Raw genomic sequence first — 22,078 nt, forward strand, 5'->3', positions numbered from 1 at the left:
CTGTTCTACGAGATTATTGAATAGGAGGCAAACTTTTGCAAGCAATTAAAGGTCTTTACATGGATAGTCAGGCAGCAGTTAGAGTTGACGGTAAACTGAGTTCATGGTTCAGAGTAGTTTCAGGGGTAAGACAAGGCTGCAACCTGTCTCCACTGTTGTTCATATTATTTATGGATCATATGTTGAAAACAATAGACTGGCTGGGTGAGATTAGGATGTGTGAACACAAAATAAGCAGTCTTGCATATGCGGATGACTTAGTTGTGATGGCAGATTCGATTGAAAGTTTGCAGAGTAATATTTCAGAGCTAGATCAGAAATGTAAGGACTATGGTATGAAGATTAGCATCTCCAAAACGAAAGAAGAAATATAAACGGATTGAGTGCCAAATAGGAGGAACAAAGTTAGAACAGGTGTATGGTTTCAACTACATAGGATGCATATTCTCACAGGATGGCAACATAGTGAAAGAACTGGAAGCGAGGTGTAGCAAGGCTAATGCAGTGAGCGCTCAGCTACGATCTACTCTCTTCTGCAAGAAGGAAGTCAGTACCAAGACTAAGTTATCTGTGCACCGTTCAATCTTTCGACCAACTTTGTTTTATGGGAGCGAAAGCTGGGTGGATTCAGGTTACCTTATCAATAAGGTTGAGGTTACGGATATGAAAGTAGCTAGGATGATTGCAGGTACTAGTAGATGGGAACAATGGCAGAAGGGTGTCCAGAAATCAAAGAAAAACTGGGAATGAACTCTATAGATGTAGCAGTCAGGGCGAACAGGCTTAGATGGTGGGGTCATGTTACACGCATGGGAGAAGCAAGGTTACCCAAGAGACTCATGGGTTCAGCAGTAGAAGGTAGGAGGAGTCGGGGCAGACCAAGGAAAAGGTACCTGGATTCGGTTAAGAACGATTTTGAAGTAATAGGTTTAACATCAGAAGAGGCACCAATGTTAGCACTGAATAGGGGATCATGGAGGAATTTTATAAGGGGGGCTATGCTCCAGACTGAACGCTGAAAGGCATAATCAGTCTTAAATGATGATGATGATGATGACTAAAACATTCATATTTCTTTACGTACTGAAAGGAATATGTAATAAAAAATGGGGGTTTCTATTTTAAAAATAAACGCAGTTGATGTCCGTTTGACCTATGGCAGCGCCATAGACAAGTTTCGTTGTAGTTCTTTCGTTTGACGCTTATTTCATGAGATATTTGGCCCGGTCACGATCAATGGACCACCCTGCATACGTCGTTAGCACTGGGGACACGACGGCTGTGCAGGGATACAGTCGCTGGCAACTGAAGGGTTAACGTGTTGCTGCACTTCCCAGAAAACACATCTGCATGATACTCTTATTCTGATAGCCTCCCTATACTTCAAGTTCCACTGTCCAAGCATAGGACACAGGAAATACTGCCGGCGGAACTTCGTCACCGCAGGAAACCGCAGCTCTTGGTTCACTGAGGCAGATTTTGTAGTACAGCGTTACACGGAAATTCCACTTCCCTCGAGCGTCATACGATACTGGAACAGAGCTCGGCATTACTGAAAAGACTCACAGATTGAATGAAACGGTCTTTTTCCTACTCAGGCTGTCATTTATTCAAAATTTTCCTTAGTTTCACAACCGGTTATGGCTTTTTAAGCCATTATCCAGTGACCAGCTGCGTATTAACCGATGTGAAATGGAAATGCAATCGTACGACAGTAATTAATGTACAGATAGTTACCTTGAAAAATCTGCTACATGTAAAAAAAATGAAAGTATTCATATTTTGTTTTTCCAATGCTTTCTCTTTACAAAAAATTAACTGTCCTGATGTTTCGACGTAGTTTGTGCGCATGAGGAGGGAAACCGTTCAGAAAAAAAAAAGTGAGAGCGGTTAGCAATTTCAGAGTAGAAATACTAAAATAATTTATTCTTAAACAAGATGAAACAAAATGAGAAGTTCTAAAATTTAAAATTTCACTTAGTATGTATGGTCTTATTTGTTAGTGCAGAAACTATGAACAAGTAATTCTACCTGTCTTTGTGAGAAATACTAATAGAAGTTACATTGGTTTTGATTAGCTGTAAGCAGAATACCAGTAAAATTGTCGAGATGCCTTCCGTTTTACAGTTACGTTTGTTCGGGTGCGTGGTTGATTTTTAAAATGATTGAAAATTTCGATTTCTACAAGATTATTCATTTTCTTCCTTTTCTTTAGATAATGAAGAACTTCGTGTTTATCGTAAATGCTTCGCCACATGCGTTTGTTGGGTATGAGATGCACCGCAAATTCATTTGGATTATTTTCGTTAGATTTCGTGTTTTTCCAAGAGATTCAGAAAATTCTTTTCAGTTTGCCGAATGTAACGGATGTCCCCGGAAGGTACTTAACAATTTAAGTGTCATATAACTCGAACTGTAATTATCTTACGCACAAAAAGTGAAGTTTGTCTGCTGCATCAACTCAGTTTTATACTTAAAGTAATTAATAAATGTTTTGCCTTTCCAAGTGACAACTTCAACGTTACTGAAAAAACGTTTTTTTGTTGTAGGGTGGTAGGAGCATCATAAATAAATCGCAGAAGTGATTCAGCACAGAAATAGCCACAGTGTGTCGTTTAGTTTGTTGGCACGCAGTCAGACACTCCAGTTAAAAGAACTTTCAGAATGCAATGCACAAAACCACCACCCTCTCGGCTATCCATAAGAAGATGGTAGAGGAACTTCATGCAACATGGAGTGTGGATTTGAGGCGCTATGCAGGCAGGCCAAGGAGAAGAAGATACAGAGACAATTCCAACAGTTTTCCAGCATTCGCCATAGAAGTCTGTCCGTAGGGCATCAAAAGAACAGTGAATCCCTCGTACCACAGTGCATCAGGTACTGCAAAAGCTGTTTACGTAGAAAGCACATGTACAACTTGGTTGGAAAACCAGAATAAAACTTTTTGAGTTGGCACATGAGACACTATTCTTTTTTCTTCAATGGAAGTTAATTAAAAGTCGAATTCCAAGACACTGAAGTTGTACTTTCTGGGACACTCTGACTATCACGTCACAATCATAACATCTAATTTTACATACTCCTGATTTAATGCCTGGTTCTGTTCTATATGAGGTGTGTCTTACAGTTCTTTTAATACTGCACTTGATGCGAAATACAATTTTTATTTTTATATGTTTAAAAGTTTGCTTAAAATGCTTCCCTTGATACGGAAGAAATGTGAGATTGGTCCTTTGCTTAGCCAACCCTCTTTCTAGAGAAACATAATTGGTGGTGGACTTTTTCTTAATTTTAAATATTTGTTTATACAATTCTTAAACATTTGTGCTTCAAAATCGTCGACTTTGGCTAAATTTTACAATTTCTTTGTTAATCTAGTATTCAGCAAGCTGCAACTTTATCATGTCGATATCAATGTGTAAAAGTACGGTTTTTATGGATTACTAGGTGCAGAGTTCAACACTGATTAATGTGTCTGTAGCTTTTGGTTTCCAGAAAATTTCGTGATTTGTGCATTAAATCCTTTTTCTTTCTTTATTTATTTTTTTTATTATGAATCTGGCCAGCTATGGACCGCATACAACTTAAGACTTATGGTGTTTCTTTTTCTTTCGTTCTTCCCGGTACTTCTTCATTTTCTCGCCAACTGCTCGCCTCTGCTCATCTGTCCACACTCTCTTGGGTCGAGGTTTTGGCGCATCTTCTTCATAGTTTGCGTTTTCTATAAGTAGCCTAAAGTTATTCCTGTCACGTATTATTTCTTCTGTAACACCTATTTTGTTGGCGTCTTTCTTTACTGCTTCTATCCATCCTACAGTGTTTTTCAGCTTACTAACGTAATTAAAAATTTTCTTTGTAATCCGTGTTTCTTCCATTCTTTTTAAATGTCCATAAAATTTTAGCCGTCTCTTCCTCATTGTATCTGTGATCTTTTCTGTATTTTTGTATAGGTCTTCATTTCTCCTTTTAATCCACCTATTTTCCTTGTTTTTCTCAGGACCTAGAATTTTTCTTAATATTTTTCTCTCTCTTTTTTCTAGGTCTCTTAATTCGCCTTTCTTATTCAATGTTAGGCACTCTGATCCATATGTTGCTTGTGTCCTAATAACTGAATTATAATGTTTAATCTTTGCTTGTATGGATATTGATTTCTTATTGTAGTAGTTTTGTGTTAATTTATATGCAAAATCCAACTTTTTTATTCTTTCTTTATTTGTTGTGTTATCCAGTCCATTGGCTTGGATCCACTCCCCCAGGTATTTGAATCTATCAACTCTTTTAATTTTTCCATACTTTGTTTTCATAAACTTTTCTGTATTATGTTTGTGTTCTATATACTCGGTTTTTTCGTAGGATATTTTTACCCCAGTCTTTTCAGCAATCTCGTGTAACATATCAAGCATAACTGTTGCGTCTGTTCGGTTTTCAGCTATCAATGCCATATCATCCGCAACGGCTAAACATTTTACTTCAAATTTGTTCTTTCCTTGGCCCATGCTTATACCCTTTGTGCCTCTATTTTTTTAATGTGTTTTCCCATGTTTTTACTACTTTATCTAAAACCAAGTTAAAGAGAATTGGGGACAGTCCGTCACCTTGTCGAACTCCTGTTTTGATTTTGAATGGTTCAGAAATTTCGCATTGAAACTTAATTCTTGATGTTGTATCTGTGAGCGTTTGTTCAACAAGTCTTCTGGTGTTTTCATCTATCCCTGATTCATAAAGTATGTGGAATAGTGTTTGTCTGTCAACAGAGTCGTAGGCCTTCTTGAAGTCTACGAAAGTGACTACTGTATTTTTATTTTGTATAGCTCTCACTCTCAAAATTGTTTTTAAATTAAGAATCTGTTCTGCACATGATCTACCTTTTCTAAATCCTGCTTGATAATCTCCTATATTAGGTCCTGCTTGTTCCTCTATTCTGTTTAAAAGTGCTTTAGAAAGTATTTTGTATGTCACTGGTAACAAGGATATGCCCCTGTAGTTGTTGGTGTCTGTTTTATTTCCTTTTTTATGGAGAGGGTGGATCAATGCTTGTTTCCAGTCACTGGGTATGATTCCTTTTGTCCAAATGTCTTTAATTACTTTGTGAATTTTCTGACATGCGGATAAGCCCCCTAGTTTCCACATTTCTGCCACTATCCCATCCTCACCTGGTGCTTTGTTATTCTTCAATGCTTTGATAATCTTTTCTATTTCTTCTACTGTAGGTGGTTCCGACGGTGGATTTTGATGTTGTAGTTTTTGAAACTGTAACCTGTCATTAGGCTCCTCACAATATAATAGATTTTCAAAGTATTCAGCTTTTCTTTATTATAACATCCAAAAAGTTACTATTGTTATTCACTTAGACTTTACTGGCGAATTTGACCTTATTGTGCATTAGGGTAATTCCATGAAAAGTGAAGGGTTGTTACGTCTGCGACACCACCGTTTTCATGTTACTACTTCTTTGTCAATTATACAAATGTTATATCCGTACCCATGTATTGACCCATTAGCAATGTACTATTCAAGACGACTAAGCTGTCTGTCTGAATCACTCAAAAAATTTTCTTCAGTATGGCTAATGAATACTTGTTACAAACCCTTCAAAGGCCAAGATAACACTTTTTTTTAATTCAAAACAGCCAATTTTAACAGTCTTTGCTGTCTTTGATTTTAATTGATGAAAGGAGAAAATATTAAAATGCAGTAAATGAAGCAGGCAAAAAGGAATACAAACGTCTCAAAAATGAGATCGACAGGAAGTGCAAAATGGATAAGCAGGGATGGCTAGAAGACAAATAAAAGGATGCAGAGGCATATATCAGTAGGAGTAAGATAGATACTGCGTATAGGAAAATTAAAGAGACCTTTGGAGAAAGGAGAACGACTTGTATGAATATCAAGAGCTCAGATGGAAACCCAGTTCTAAGCAAAGAAGGGAAAGCAGAAAGGTCGAAGGAGTATATAGAGGGTCTATACAAGGGCGATGTACTTGAGGACAATATTATGGAAATGGAAGAGATTCAAATGGCTCTGAGCACTATGGGACTTAACATCTGTGGTCATCAGTCCCCTAGAACTTAGAACTACTTAAACCTTACTAACCTAAGGACATCACACACATCCATGCCCGAGGAAGGATTCGAACCTGAGACCGTAGAAGTCGCGCGGTTCCAGACTGAGCGCCTAGAACCGCTAGACCACCGCGGCCGGCAAATGGAAGAGGATGTAGATGAAGATGAAATGGGAGATACGATGCTGCGTGAAGAGTTTGACAGAGCACTGAAAGACCTGAGTCGAAACAAGGCCCCGGGAGTAGACAACATTCCATTAGAACTACTGACGGCCCTGGGAGAGCCAGTCCTGACAAAACTCTACCATCTGGTGAGCAAGATGTATGAGACAGGCGAAATTCCCTCAGACTTCAAGCAGAATATAATAATTCCAATCCCAAAGAAAGCAGGTGTTGACAGATGTGAAAATTACCGAACTATCAGTTTAATAAGTCACGGCTGCAAAATACTAACGCAAATTCTTTACAGACGAATGGAAAAACTGATAGAAGCCGACCTCGGGAAAGATCAGTTTGGATTCCGTAGAAATGTTGGAACACGTGAGGCAATACTGACCCTACGACTTATCTTAGAAGAAAGATTAAGGAAAGGCAAACCTACGTTTCTAGCACTTGTAGACTTAGAGAAAGCTTTTGACAATGTTGATTGGAATACTCTCTTCCAAATTCTGAAGGTGGCAGGGGTAAAATACAGGGAGCGAAATGCTATTTACAATTTTTACAGAAAGCAGATGGCAGTTATAAGAGTCGAGGGACATGAAAGGGAAGTAGTGGTTGGGAAGGGAGTGAGACAGGGTTGTAGCCTATCCCCGATGTTATTCAATCTGTATATTGAGCAAGCAATAAAGGAAACAAAAGAAAAGTTCGGATTAGGAATTAAAATCCATGGAGAACAAATAAAAACTTTGAGGTTCGCCGATGACATTGTAATTCTGTCAGAGACAGCAAAGGACTTGGAAGAGCAGTTGAACGGAATGGACAGTGTCTTGAAAGGAGGATATAAGGTGAACATCAACAAAAACAAAACAAGAATAATGGAATGTAGTCTAATTAAGTCGGGTGATGCTGAGGGAATTAGATTAGGAAATGAGACACTTAAAGTAGTAAAGAAGTTTTGCTATTTGGGGAGCAAAATAACTGATGATGGTCGAAGTAGAGAGGATATAAAATGTAGACTGGCAATGGCAAGGAAAGCGTTTCTGAAGAAGAATAATTTGTTAACATCGAGTGTAGATTTAAGCGTCAGGGAGTCGTTTCTGAAAGTATTTGTATGGAGTGTACCCATGTATGGAAGTGAAACATGGACCATAAATACACTCCTGGAAATTGAAATAAGAACACCATGAATTCATTGTCCCAGGAAGGGGAAACTTTATTGACACATTCCTGGGGTCAGATACATCACATGATCACACTGACAGAACCACAGGCACATAGACACAGGCAACAGAGCATGCACAATGTCGGCACTAGTACAGTGTATATCCACCTTTCGCAGCAATGCAGCCTGCTAGTCTCCCATGGAGACGATCGTAGAGATGCTGGATGTAGTCCTGTGGAACGGCTTGCCATGCCATTTCCACCTGGCGCCCCAGTTGGACCAGCGTTCGTGCTGGACGTGCAGACCGCGTGAGACGACGCTTCATCCAGTCCCAAACATGCTCAATGGGGGACAGATCCGGAGATCTTGCTGACCAGGGTAGTTGACTTACACCTTCTAGAGCACGTTGGGTGGCACGGAATACATGCGGACGTGCATTGTCCTGTTGGAACAGCAAGTTCCCTTGCCGGTCTAGGAATGGTACAACGATGGGTTCGATGACGGTTTGGATGTACCGTGCACTATTCAGTGTCCCCTCGACGATCACCAGTGGTGTACGGCCAGTGTAGGAGATCGCTCCCCACACCATGATGCTGGGTGTTGGCCCTGTGTGCCTCGGTCGTATGCAGTCCTGATTGTGGCGCTCACCTGCACGGCGCCAAACACGCATACGACCATCATTGGCACCAAGGCAGAAGCGACTCTCATCGCTGAAGACGACACGTCTCCATTCGTCCCTCCATTCACGCCTGTCGCGACACCACTGGAGGCGGGCTGCACGATGTTGGGGCGTGAGCGGAAGACGGCCTAACGGTGTGCGGGACCGTAGCCCAGCTTCATGGAGACGGTTGCGAATGGTCCTCGCCGATACCCCAGGAGCAACAGTGTCCCTAATTTGCTGCGAAGTGGCGGTGCGGTCCCTTACGGCACTGCGTAGGATCCTACGGTCTTGGCGTGCATCCGTGCGTCGCTGCGGTCCGGTCCCAGGTCGACGGGCACGTGCACCTTCCGCCGACCACTGGCGACAACATCGATGTACTGTGGAGACCTCACGCCCCACGTGTTGAGCAGTTCGGCGGTACGTCCACCCGGCCTCCCGCATGCCCACTATACGCCCTCGCTCAAAGTCCGTCAACTGCACATACGGTTCACGTCCACGCTGTCGCGGCATGCTACCAGTGTTAAAGACTGCGATGGAGCTCCGTATGCCACGGCAAACTGGCTGACACTGACGGCGGCGGTGCACAAATGCTGCGCAGCTAGCGCCATTCGACGGCCAACACCGCGGTTCCTGGTGTGTCCGCTGTGCCGTGCGTGTGATCATTGCTTGTACAGCCCTCTCGCAGTGTCCGGAGCAAGTATGGTGGGTCTGACACACCGGTGTCAATGCGTTCTTTTTTCCATTTCCAGGAGTGTAGTTTAGACAAGAAGAGAGTAGAAGCTTTCGAAATGCGGTGCTACAGAAGAATGCTGAAGATTAGATGGGTAGATCACATATCTAATGAGGAGGTACTGAATAGAATTGGGGAGAAGAGGAGCTTGTGGCACAACTTGACTAGAAGAAGGGGTCGGTTGGTAGGACATGTTCTGAGACATCGAGGGATCACCAATTTAGTATTGGAGGGCAGCGTGGAGGGTAAAAATCGCAGAGGGAGACCAAGAGATGAATACACTAAACAGATTCAGAAGGATGTAGGCTGCAGTAGGTACTGGGAGATGAAGAAGCTTGCACAGGACAGAGTAGCATGGACAGCTGCATCAAACCAGTCTCAGGACTGAAGACCACAACAACAACAGCTGTCTTTTCAGATCTGTGAGAAAATCCAATACATGGAATATTTCTCATAAGTTAAGCTGTAACATTTGGTATAAAAGTTTTAGTTTGGTATTATAAAAAAATCGGAAGTGGACCTGTACATTTAAGTATCTTAAACATTTTTCTGTAGTAAAATACATTCATTTTATGCTGAACCTCAAGCACAAGATGTCATGTGGATAAAACTCAGCATATTATAAACGTTTGTCATCGCTAAAATAATTAAAAGCACACGGCACCTTGTCCAAAAGGCCATACCTATAGCTCACAGATGCTTGTTATACGATACAAATATAGTACACAAAGCAAATCTGTTTACATATGCTGCACACATACTAAACCGTGTTATTCCACTTAAAAACAGATCGCCCTTCAATACTCTCGTAATGTGAAAATTCAGTTAATGAATACGTCAGCCATGGTTCCCGCCATGATGTAGCTCCCCACGGTCGAACTGTACAGTTACGTGTATATATCATTCCGAAAGCTGAAGTAGTCAAAAGAAGCAGTAAGTTGCTAAATAAGATCAGAGATTTCACGACGACATAATTTTTTATGTTTGATTGAATTATTTTCAATTATATCCGTAGTTTATTTAATATCAATATTTGTATAAAAATAGTAATATCAAAAGAAACAAGTTTGCTGTTTTTACTACTAGTATTTGTGATATGTTCAGCTAATTATAGCATATTCTTTATTGTGTATTTTTTCTCGTACATATAGAATGTGTTGAGTAAATGATTGAGTTTTTTGCATTAAATGTAGGAGGAGCTGTCAATACTATTAGTAGTATGTCGGATAGGCATTTTTTTATGAATCTTTGGTTGTGCATGTAATGTTTGCGCTCTGGGTTTTGTAATCATGCATACTCTTCCTTCTTTATCTATGAAGGACAAACTGTGTTTTAAAGGGCTTCCCTGATTTGTGCATTAAATTTGTTTGTAAGATTATGTTTTTGCTTAGTTTCATTGTTCCTTAAAAAAAAACTTTCTTTTTAAACTCCCCAGTTTTTATTACAATTAATGTGTTGCCTTTGTCAGTTTTAGTCCTATTGCACCATTTGCTTTTAATTTCTTGTTAATATTTCACAGTGTATATTGGTAATTTCCTGCTGTGATTGTCTTTGTTGCCACGCTTCATTTGTTCAGAAATGATTTTGGAGATTTCAGAAGTAATTCTGTTTTGATCTACACTGGGGAGTTGTGTCATGTCGAAGGTTCTTTTTCTGTTAAATATAAGATTTTTAATGATACTACTTTGTAGTTTGGAAAGAAGGTTAAATGTTACGCCTTTATTCATAAGGTACTGCTCTGCCTTTGTGAACTGTTTGTGTCTCAGATTTTCTACACGTTGAAAGTATGAAGTTATTGTTCAGCATTTGGTCATCCTTGTGAATTCGTTTCATTCGATTGTGAACTACGAGATCATTTATGTTCTTTATAGACTTCTCTCTAACTTCTTTATTTGCAACATGTGCTTAATCGTTGACAATCCTATTACGTCTCACTGCATTGGAGAGAAAGTTTTAGTTAGCTGTAGGAATCTCAGACACAACTGGCGGTTGAGCCACATATTATGTTTAAACACGGCTCTAATTCCATACCTGATCCATGTAATTTCACTGTACCTTGTCACTTGTTTAGCACCTGGTGTAACCAGCTTAATATTCATATTCACAAATTTTGTGGTTATTTGTTGCTTGACACACTGTTAAATTGCTGGCTCTATCGAGGGGGGTCAGTAACAGCTGTGGCTCTGACTCTACCACCTTAGATCGTACAGCAGGAGTTGCAGCGCAAAGCAGGCACGGGCGCGCAGTTCATCCCACCAAGACCTGTACATTCACAACTGCACCTCATAAACAATCTGGCTGTATTACAGCAACGCTAATTCTTTTATCGGTTAAAGTGCACTTACTACGTCCGTGGCTCTTCCCTTGCGTGCTGCTATTGACAATTTGTTATCACTGGTCGTAGCCAACTGGGTCGTAGTATATGGTAGACTGTGAGAGTCGTCCAATCTTACGAGCTTGGTTGTCACTCAAAAGAACAGTAGTCCAGTATCTCTTTACATCGTCACATTCAATAAAATAATCATAAAATGGTGAACACTGATGATCTGTAACATCGGGTAGTCGCTGGCGTACTGTCTTACAACTATGGTGGAGGCAGCTGAGGAGGCGTGACCGCTAGATGTTGGCACGTGTCTCCACAATAGTTTTAAGACAGTACGCCAGCGACTACCCGACGTTACGGATCATCAGTGTTCACCAGTTTATCATCATTTTATTGAATGTGACGATGTCATTTACGCCTATAAATTTTATTTGGTTCCGGTTCGATTCCCGGCTGGGTCGGGGATTTGCTCCGCTCAGGGACTGGGTGTTGTGCTGTCTTCCTCATCATTCCATCCCCACCCGGCGTGCAGGTCGCCCAATGTGGCGTCGAATGTCATAAGACTGCACCAAGGCGGCCGGACCTGCGCCACAAGGGGCCTCCCGGCCAATGACGCCAAACTTTCATTTACATTTCCACTGTCACTTTCATAGTCACTATGTCATCCCTCGTCTATATCGTCGACTGACAACAAAGATACATGTCTGAGACGTAATTCTGTATGGTTGTGACTGGCTCAAAGAACTTCTGATGACAGAACTGACTGTATAACGGACAATAAAATGAAAACGAGACAGATGGAAAAAAGTAAGTAAACTGTGTATTATTTTAAAAGTAATCGCCGTAACTGCTAGTACGCTCATCCCACTGTCAATAACGTCATGGAAAAATATCTGCGGTTGCCTACGGGATGATGATTGTACTCAGGTGTGCACTTCTTCGTCCAAAGCTAACCGACGGCCACGAATGTTCTTCTTCTGAGCTCCAAAAATATGGAAATCGCATCGGCAGATGTCGGCACTGTGCGGAAAGCAACAAGGGGGTGGGCATTGTACTGCAACATAATGTTGCCGTCCGTCAGCATCCACGGGCGTTTGGACTTGATATTCCTCTTCAATTTCTGCAAAGTGTTCACGTACTTCTGCGCGCGCCATCAAGTCGAAACGCCCAGGAATGTTCGCGGACGGTATCATTCTCTTGCAGGACAATGCCAGCCCACACGTTGCCAAGGTTGTTTCGACCACCCTGCAGAAGTTTCGCTGGGAAGTCCTTATACACCTCCACACAACCCCGATCTCTCCCCGTATGACTTCCTTATTTTGGGGGTCCTGAACAATGACATTCGTGGCCGTCTAACTGTTTCGAAGAGGTGCTAGTCTGGGTACAGTCATGGTTCCGTAGGCAACCGCAAACATTTTTCCATGAAGGCAGTGACCGTCTTGTCTCACAGTGCGATACATCTGTTAACGGTTATGGGGATTACTTTTGAAATAATAAACAGCTTACTTACTTTTTCCATTTGTTTTGTTTTTATTTGACTGATACTTATATAAGAGTAATTTATCAGTATGGCTAACACAGCACTCTCGGATTGTTCGCAGGCAATGCTGTTGCATACATGAAGGTACCGCCGCATGGCGATTGTGATAGAATGCAGAACGGCTTAGACTATTTCCATTTCGTGTTTTGGCTGTCTGTTCTCTTGAAAAATGGATAACCCAAAGGTAATGTCCACAATCAAGTGAAGAACACTGTAATATCTGAAGACAAGATTACAAGTTTGCCGGTGAACTTCTGCAGTGTGTCTCGTCATTTAAATACCTGGAGGTAATGCTACTATGCGGCGGGAAATGCAAAGACGGCCTGAAATCAGTCGTAATACATCAAATAAAACATTTAAATCGTCGCAATGTCCCAAATAAAAGATTTAGATTTGGTGGAAGGGATTTAGGAAAACTGGGTGCATCGCGAAGGAAATCACAAAGGAGACGCATGAGTGGCGAATTCTAGAATATTGCTCCACTCGTTGGATACCTTCTCAAGTAAGGAATAACAGAAATCGAAGGAGGGCGCGCTGCCAGGATTGCAACAGGTCGGCATAGCCATACAAAAATATAACCCATGATGCCAGGGGAACTTCAACAGGAATCTCTGAAAGAAAGGGGACGCATTTCTCTAGATACCCTATACGGTAAAATTCGAGATACAGTATTCGAAGATGACTGTGGAGTAACTCCACTACAGTCATCTTTCATTTCTCGTAGAGATCTTGAGAATAATGAAAGAGATTACGCCTCGTACAGAGGTGTACAACCAGAAATTTTCCCCTCGCTTTATTCATGAATGAACGGGAAGGCGGCTACCATAGTACGCTCCGGCCATGCATTTTTCGGTGACTTAAGCAGTAAATACGTAGGTGTAGAGATAAGTCCAATCTAATACGTTGTCGGAAAAAAAGATGCGTGGAGCCGGAGCACAATGGACAACAAGGGTGGGTAAGGAAATCGGTCATGTTCTTCCCAAACAAACCACCCTGGCAATCACATTAAGTGGTTCAGTGGAACCACAAATAACCTAAATCTGGGTGGCAGAATGGGGATTTAAACCCCACTTTTCCAGAAAGCAAACGTATACAAAGGAGGACAGAAGGAATTGTCACAGATTTGTTTGACTCATGGGAGAGCGTCAGGTAAACGCTCCTTAAAACCCCGAATTTGCAGACTCTTGGAAGACAGACGCCAATTATTTAGCGAGGACTCTAGAAATACACTACATCCCCCAAGCACCGCTCCAGTATGGTGCCAGAAGACGTGCACAAAGGCTTTTAAGCAATTCCTCTTGCCGCGTTCCATACGCTAATGGAAATGGAAAAAACCGTATGTGTTAACAGTGAGAAGTGTCCCCTGCCAAACACTTCATAGTGATCTGCGAAGTATAGATGTAGATTGGAATTCCAGTCCAGAATCTCTTAGCCTCCACACAACCTTGCTGTTCCTGACGCTTCAAAACTAAAAACGAATAGAACTGCTGAAAATATAAGATACAGACCTGTTAAAAACCGATCTTTTCTTTTCTTTTTTGATCTTTCCTATTTCTGACATCAGCCACACGCCAAATGCAGTTTTTCCAGCGTATAACGAGATCAAAAGATACAGGACGTCTCACGAGAAATAGTCAGTATTGAGGGATGTGACAGACACGATCATTCGAAGCGAATATGTCTAGCAAACAGGGGATCTAAATTGCATACCTTAAGAGCTACGAGCACTTGTTCATTTTTGATGCTGCGTAACCCATCTCTTCTCCTGCAAGCTCTATGCTTTTCATATTTTCGGAGGAGGCGCTATGGAACAAAACAAGAGAAAATTATGTACTAAACTTGGGCTGTAAAATGCATACCTTAAAAACTATGAGGACTTGTTCAATAGAAGAGAAGTGTTTCACAGTAGCGAGATGAACAAGTGCTGACATCTCTTCAGGTATGCACTTCTGAGCCCATTTTTACTGGACTTTTTTTCTTGTTTTAGTCAATAGTACCATCTAAAAAATATTGAAAGCTAAGGGCCTGAAGTGGAAGAGATTCGTTTCACATTATCGAAGTGGAACAAGAGCTCACAGCTCTTGAGGTATGCATTTTAGAGCCCACATGTACAAGACTCTTTCGCTTTGAATGATCGTTCCTGTCATATCACTGAATACTGACTAATCCTACCGGGACACCCTGCAGAACATGATAGAGAAGTTGAGAACAGGAATAATATAACTCAGAGAAAGAACGGACGAGTAAGATAATACCTTTCAGTGTGAAAGTACAAAAGTGTAAAAAACTTCGTAAATTAATTAATTAGTTAATTAGCCTTACGCAAAAGAAAAAAGATGAGTTTACACAATTAATAACAAGAAATACATGGTACTTATGAAATAAGAAATCCCATTAAACAAAACAGGACACATGGTTTAAACACAAAGACGGGAGAAGTAAGGGGATACATATGAGGAACATCGGCAGAAATGATACTGAAACTTAACCCTTCGGACTATCTGACTACAATTGTGCACATTAATATTTAGTGTGTATTATATTTTTCCTCAATGGAAATCTCAAGTACACGTCTGTGAATGTTCATTCTTTTAGTGATGCAAAAGTACTCCCACCTATTGGGCATCACTGTAAAAACATCAGCAAGTGAATGCAGCAGTGCGCAACAGCTAGTGTGACCAACAGAATTCAAGGAAGCTGTTTGTTATACTCCACTGTATAATTGAAAATTTTTATAGTTATTCTCCTTGGTAATTATTGAATTATCAGTTTATTTATTACAACAGTGAATATTTCAAAATTTCATATTTTCGTCCATAAAAAGAAGCCAAATGTTCAAAGTATGTATTGAAAACGGGTGCATCCTTGGGTAACAGAAGAGATACTGAATTTAATTGATGAATGGAGAAAATACAAAAATGCAGTAAGTGAAGCAGGCAAAAAGGAATACAAACGTCTCAAAAATGAGATCGACAGGAAGTGCAAAATGGCTAAGCAGGGATTGCTACAGGACAAATGTAAGGATGTAGAGGGTTATCTCACGAGGGGTAAGATAGATACTGCCTACAGGAAAATTAAAGAGACCTTTGGAGAAAAGAGAACCACTTGCACGAATATCAATAGCTCAGATAGAAACCCAGTTCTAAGCAAAGAAGGGAAAGCAGAAAGGTGTATGGAGTATATAGACGGTCTATACTGGGTCGATGTTCTTGAGGACAATATTATGGAAATGGAAGAGGAGGTAGATGAAGATGAAATGGGAGATATGATACTGCGTGAAGAGTTTGACAGAGCACTGAAAGGCCTAAGTCGAAACAAGGCCCCGGGAGTAGACAACATTCCATTAGAACTACTGACAGCCTTGGGAGAGCCAGTCCTGACAAATCTCTACCATCTGGTGAGCAAGATGTATGAGACAGGCGAAATTCCCTCAGACTTCAAGAAGAATATAATAATTCCAATCCCAAAGAAAGCAAGTGTTGACAGATGTGAATATTACCGAACTATCAGTTTAATAAGTCAAAGCTGCAAAACACTAACGCGAAATTCTTTACAGACGAATGGAAAAACTGGTAGAAGCCGACCTCGGGAAAGATCAGTTTGGATTCAGTAGAAGTGTTGGAACACGTGAAGCAATACTGGCATTACGACTTACCTTACAAGAAAGATTAAAGAAAGGCAAACCTACGTTTCTAGCATTTGTAGACTCAGAGAAAGCTTTTGACAATGTTGACTAGAATGCTCTATTTCAAATTCTGAAGGTGGCAGGGGTAAAATACAGGGAGCGAAAGGCTATTTACAATTTGTACAGAAATCAGATGGCAGTTATAAGAGTCGAGGGACATGAAAGGGAAGCAGTGGTTGGGTAGGGAGTGAGACAGGTTTGTAGCCTCTCCCCGATGTTATTCAATCTGTATATTGAGCAAGCAGTAAAGGAAACAAAAGAAAAGTTAGGAGTACGTATTAAAATCCATGGAGAAGAAATAATAACTTTGAGGTTCGCCGATGACATTGTAATTCTGTCAGAGACAGCAAAGGACTTGGAAGAGCAGTTGAACGGAATGGACAGTGTCTTGAAAGGAGGGTATAAGATGAACATCAACAAAAGCAAAACGAGGATAATGGAATGTAGTCGAATTAAGTTGGGTGATGCTGAGGGAATTACATTACGAAATGAGACACTTAAAGTAGTAAAGGAGTTTTGCTATTTGGGGAGCAAAATAACTGATGATGGTCGAAGTAGAGAGGATATAAAATGTAGACTGGCAGTGGCAAGGAAAGCGTTTCTGAAGAAGAGAAATTTGTTAACATCGAGTATTGATTTAAGTGTCAAGAAGTCGTTTTTGAAAGTATTTGTATGGAGTGTAGCCATGTATGGAAGTGAAACATGGACGATATATAGTTTAGACAAGAAGAGAGTAGAAGCTTTGGAAATGTGGTGCTACAGAAGAATGCTGAAGATTAGATGGGTAGATCACATAACTAATGATGAGGTATTGAATAGAATTGGGGAGAAGAGGAGTTTGTGGCACAACTTGACTAGAAGAAGGGATCGGTTGGTAGGACATGGTCTGAGGCATCAAGGGATCACCAATTTAGTACTGGAGGGCAGCGTGGAGGGTAAAAATCGTAGAGCGAGACCAAGAGATGAATACACTAAGCAGATTCAGAAGGATGTAGGCTGCAGTAGGTACTGGGAGATGAAGAAGCTTGCACAGGATAGCGTAGCATGGAGAGCAGCATGAAACCAGTCTCAGGACTGAAGACCATAACAACAACAACATATTTGTGTAAATCATGCATCTAAAATCATTAAAAAATTACCTAAGAACACTAAATCATAAAGAAAAATTTTCCTTCCGCAGAAAAAATTCAGGTCTGAAAGGGTTAAAGTTTGTAAGAGACTTCTGATATTTGTCAGCGCCACAGCACAACTGCAATATTCGTAATCATTAGCTAGCTATACACGATAGTTAATACAGTAATGAATATCCGCACGATTAGTGACGAATTTGTTCAGCTGGCGTGAGAAAGTCACAGAAATGCACAAAATGTTCAACGAACTGCAGCAGGAGACGCTACTAGACCTTGTCCATCGCGGAACACCTTACTCACAGGATTCCGAGAGCCCACGTTCCAGAATGAGTCAAGAAGCATGCCGACACGTACGACACACATTTCGCGCCATGACCACGACGGCAAAATTAGAGAAATTTGGGCTCATACAAAAGCCTGTCTACAGTCTTTCTTCCAGTGTAGCATACGCGAACTGAGTAGGTAGTAGGGGGATTGGGGATGATACTGGTAAACTACCCTCCGCCAGAAACTGAACGGTGGCTTGCGAACGCAGAAGTAGAAATTTTTCCCTCATCTCGTTTTCTGCACTATCAGCAGAACTCGGTTAATCATTCGCCTTAACAGAAGCTCGTCATTGAATACGTCGTGGTTGGAAATTGGCATCGGATTGTCAAAGGAACCATTCCGGCATTTGGTGAAATTAATACGCTCCTGCCGAATGCGAACGAGACCCGAGACACTGCACAATCTAGTCGGAGTAACTGACCGCAGGTTTCGCAAAGCGTGGGTCATATCCCGGTGTACTTAGGATACGACGACACCGTGATTCTAGAACAGGAAAGGGAAAGTCATAAAAGAGTGTAATATATCATACACAAATATAAAAAACAGAGTTTTTTGAAGCTAACGATAGTATTGCGTCAAAGAAAGGTAAATGGTATACTGCGTACGACGAATTGAAAAACTGTATGCTTATCGCAAAATGAAAAAATAAAATTTGATTTACACTGTACGGAACCTAAACCTCGTCCACTGACGGAAACCGCTCAGTAAAACCGTTTCACAGTGTTATGCTACAGAGACTACTTCTGGTTCCATTCATCGATGAGAAACGGGCAGAAGAGCTGTAGATAACCTAATATTATCTTCAATACTTACACGTTCGTGGGACCATTTTTAGATTCGCCTGTCACCCATTCTATCCACATGAAAAGCAGTTCTGGGCGTTCTCCTAATGGACAGAAATTCCATCCTTTTTCGAGTATGTATCCAAGAAATGACTATTTTACTGAAAAGATTGGCGTCTAGCTATGAGCGGCATATTTTCTGACCTTATTCGTCACTTTTGCCACTCTTCTAGAAATAAGTAATCCGGTAACGATGCGCGAAGCGTTAAACTGTCTATTTTCCTCATACACAATTAATGCAACCTCATGATCGCAATACCCCACGAAATACCAAACAAGATTTTCGTAAACGAAGTGCAGTGTTTTAATTTCTTACCACGGAACGCAACCTTTCCGCTTGCTTTACACTACACTTTGAACAAGAACTTTGTCCCATACGATTGTTCCATTGCATGCCCCAGTAAGCCGTTAATCCCACGATGATTACGCAGTTGTTACATGTTTACGGTTGGTAGAACGTTGTACCATGCTATGACGTGGGGCTTCTGGGGCATTTTTATTAGGTGGCGCGTTCTCGGAGAAACCGCGACATGTGCGAAACGTCTCAGAAAGAATATGGTCGTCTCCTAGGTCTTTCATAAACAACACAAACGAGAATGGTCCTACTACAGGGTGACGCATAACCCTTGCTCTGTACAGAGCAAGGTACTGCGCTCTCTCTGACAGAATCTCAGCTTTCCACAAACTTATAGACGTCCACGCGGAAAAATTACATTCCAATGAACCATCGTCGCGGTACTTAATTTCTGATGCGTCTACGAAATCCGACAGAAAACCCGAGAGCGGCAGACGCGCTGGCAGCTGCGGTGCGACTTACCGTCCATGGTGCGTTTTCGCCGGCCGGCAGTGGCACGCCTTTCTGGACCGCGGAGAATATACCCACTGCGCGCCGTGGCGGCAGCTCGCGACCGTGACGTCACTGACAGCCGGGCTGGGAGCGGCCCGCGTGGGTGCGTCACGCCGCAGCGGCCGGTATGCAGCGCAGCGGTGCGGGGCGGGGCGGGGCGCGGTGCGGTGCGGTGCCATTCATCCCGGCGCGCGCCCTGCCCCCCATCCCTACGTCGCTTTTCCATTCACAGCGACAGCGTCAGACTAGCGCTGGTTTCTAACATTGCATCTCTCGTACCGTGGAGAAGACAGATTCCAAAGACAATAAACGCAGTACAGGACTTTCCTTACAGGGATGGACTCGAGTCCCATCGGAAATCCGGCCACATATATTCGAAAGAAGAGAAATCAGGGTTTTCTGCCGCGCTAATACCAACACATTTCCTTGACCTTATTGCTGCACACTCCACATCCTTTCCCAACGAAACGTTAATCGCTCCGCCCCCTCCACCCCATATGACTATGAAGTTCGCGCAGAGATCCATCCAGAATGAGATTTTCACTCTGCAGCGGAAAGTGCGCTGATATGAAACTTCCTGGCAGACCAAAACTGTGCGGCCGACCGAGACTCGAACTCGGGACCTTTGCCTTTCGCGGGCAAGTGCTCTACCAACTGAGCTACCGAAGCACGACTCACGCCCGGTACTCACAGCTTTGCTTCTGCCAGTATCTTGTCTCCTACCTTCCAAAGGTATAGGGGATTATTCCTACTACTACTACTACTACTACATTGTAATTCTGTCAGAGACAGCAAAGGACTTGGAAGAGCAGTTGAACGGAATGGATAGTGTCTTGAAAGGAGGATATAAGATGAACATCAACAAAAGCAAAACGAGGATAATGGAATGTAGTCGAATTAAGTCGGGTGATGTTGAGGGAATTAGATTAGGAAATGAGACACTTAAAGGAGTACAACAGTTTTGCTATTTGGGGAGCAAAATAACTGATGATGATCGAAGTAGAGAATATATAAAATGTAGACTTGCAATGGGAAGGAAAGCGTTTCTGAAGAAGAGAAATTTGTTAACATAGAATATAGATTTAAGTGTCAGCAGGTTTAGACAAGAAGAGAATAGAAGATTTCGAAATTTGGTGCTACAGAAGAATGCTGAAGATTAGATGGGTAGATCACATAACTAATGAGGAGGTATTGAATAGGATTGAGACACAACTTGACTAGAAGAAGGGATCGGTTAGTAGGACATGTTCTGAGGCATCAAGGAATCACCAATTTAGTATTGGACGGCAGCGTGGAGAGTAAAAATCGTAGAGGGAGACCGAGAGATGAATACACTAAGCAGATTCAAAAGGATGTAGGTTGCAGTAGGTACTGGGAGATGAAGAAGCTTGCACAGGATAGAGTAGCATGGAGAGCTGCATCAAACCCGTCTCTGGACTGAAGACCACCACCACCACCACCACCACCACCACCACCACCACCACAACAACAACAACAACAACTACTACTACTACTACTACTACTCTTCTCCTTATCAGGACTCATGCTTCCCCCCCCCCCCCCCTCAACCTCCTCTCCATTCGGTCCTCTTCCGCACGCTTGGAGCTTGGATTGGCGCCCTTGATCCCAAGACTTCAGTCACATTCTTTCCAAAACATTATTCCTCCAATACTTCTCCTCACCTACCGTTCATTCCCTGTACCTTCAATAAAGCGAAATGCTCCGTTTTTACAAAGGCTACCATCAATTTAAAAAAAAAAAAATACATTTTATTCAACACCTTGAACGGCCTAGCGCCTGTTTTTAATAACTTACAAAACATATGCATACTTGATATTTTTTTAAAGAAACTATACAAAATAAAGCCATCATTAGCCCGAAGATTGGTCTGAACACCACAGTGTTGTACTAAGCACCAAGTGTTGCCCTGTTGGAGACGGTAAGACACTGTCTTCCTCCGACTTACGTTAGGGAGACCTACAGTTTCACGTAGCTTACTAACCAGGGAGGAACGACGCCTTTTTCACATTAAAAAACAGTGCCAGAGGTGACAGAAGTGATACGTGATGGATAAAAAAATCCTAGACCTGACCTGCGATGGGATCCGAGACCTCTGGATTAGCAATCTTGTATTTTACCAATGAGACACACTTTTTACACTTTCAACTAGAAATCTTTTACTCCACAGCAATACAATAAATTATAATGTTGAACGAAAGCTGATGCGAAGCTTAACCATTATTAACACATCTTTCAAATTATTTACATTACACAAGGAATTAATTAATCAAAAATGGGCAACAAAGTAGACACAAAACCTGTATACCATTTGTATCCACAAACATATAAACTTGTTTCAAAAAACAAACAAACGAAATTGATTTTAAAGTCTTTTTGCAGAACATTTTCTCTGTGTTATGTTGATTTACTGTTTGAACTGTTTTTAGATGTAAATTAGAGCAATTAAGCAGCAGAATTGCAACAACTGCAACAGGATATATGTATGTGAGCAGTTATAAATCATTATTCCCAGTGACAACCACAGAGTTGCAGGAAGTCAGAAAAAAAATTGATGTAACTGGAAGAACTTGCTCTGGAATCAAAAGACATA

At 41.5% G+C, this 22,078-nt stretch overlaps 1 protein-coding gene across 3 annotated transcripts in view; it reads right to left on the bottom strand.

The window, feature by feature from the left end:
- The window catches only part of LOC124714763 (leupaxin), a 496,191-nt gene that overhangs the window by 284,650 nt on the left and 189,463 nt on the right, over positions 1-22,078 (bottom strand). The window contains exon 1 of one of the 3 annotated variants that reach the window (XM_047243051.1): positions 19,438-19,459. The exons of the other annotated variants lie outside the window; for them this stretch is intronic. Within the exon in view, the coding sequence (XP_047099007.1) occupies positions 19,438-19,444 (7 nt within the window). The 5' untranslated portion in view covers positions 19,445-19,459. Of the gene's footprint in view, positions 1-19,437; positions 19,460-22,078 lie in introns of those variants that run through there. 3 annotated transcript variants of the gene reach the window in all.

Source organism: Schistocerca piceifrons, chromosome 1 (genome assembly GCF_021461385.2).
Source record: "Schistocerca piceifrons isolate TAMUIC-IGC-003096 chromosome 1, iqSchPice1.1, whole genome shotgun sequence".
Classification (NCBI taxonomy): domain Eukaryota; kingdom Metazoa; phylum Arthropoda; class Insecta; order Orthoptera; family Acrididae; genus Schistocerca; species Schistocerca piceifrons.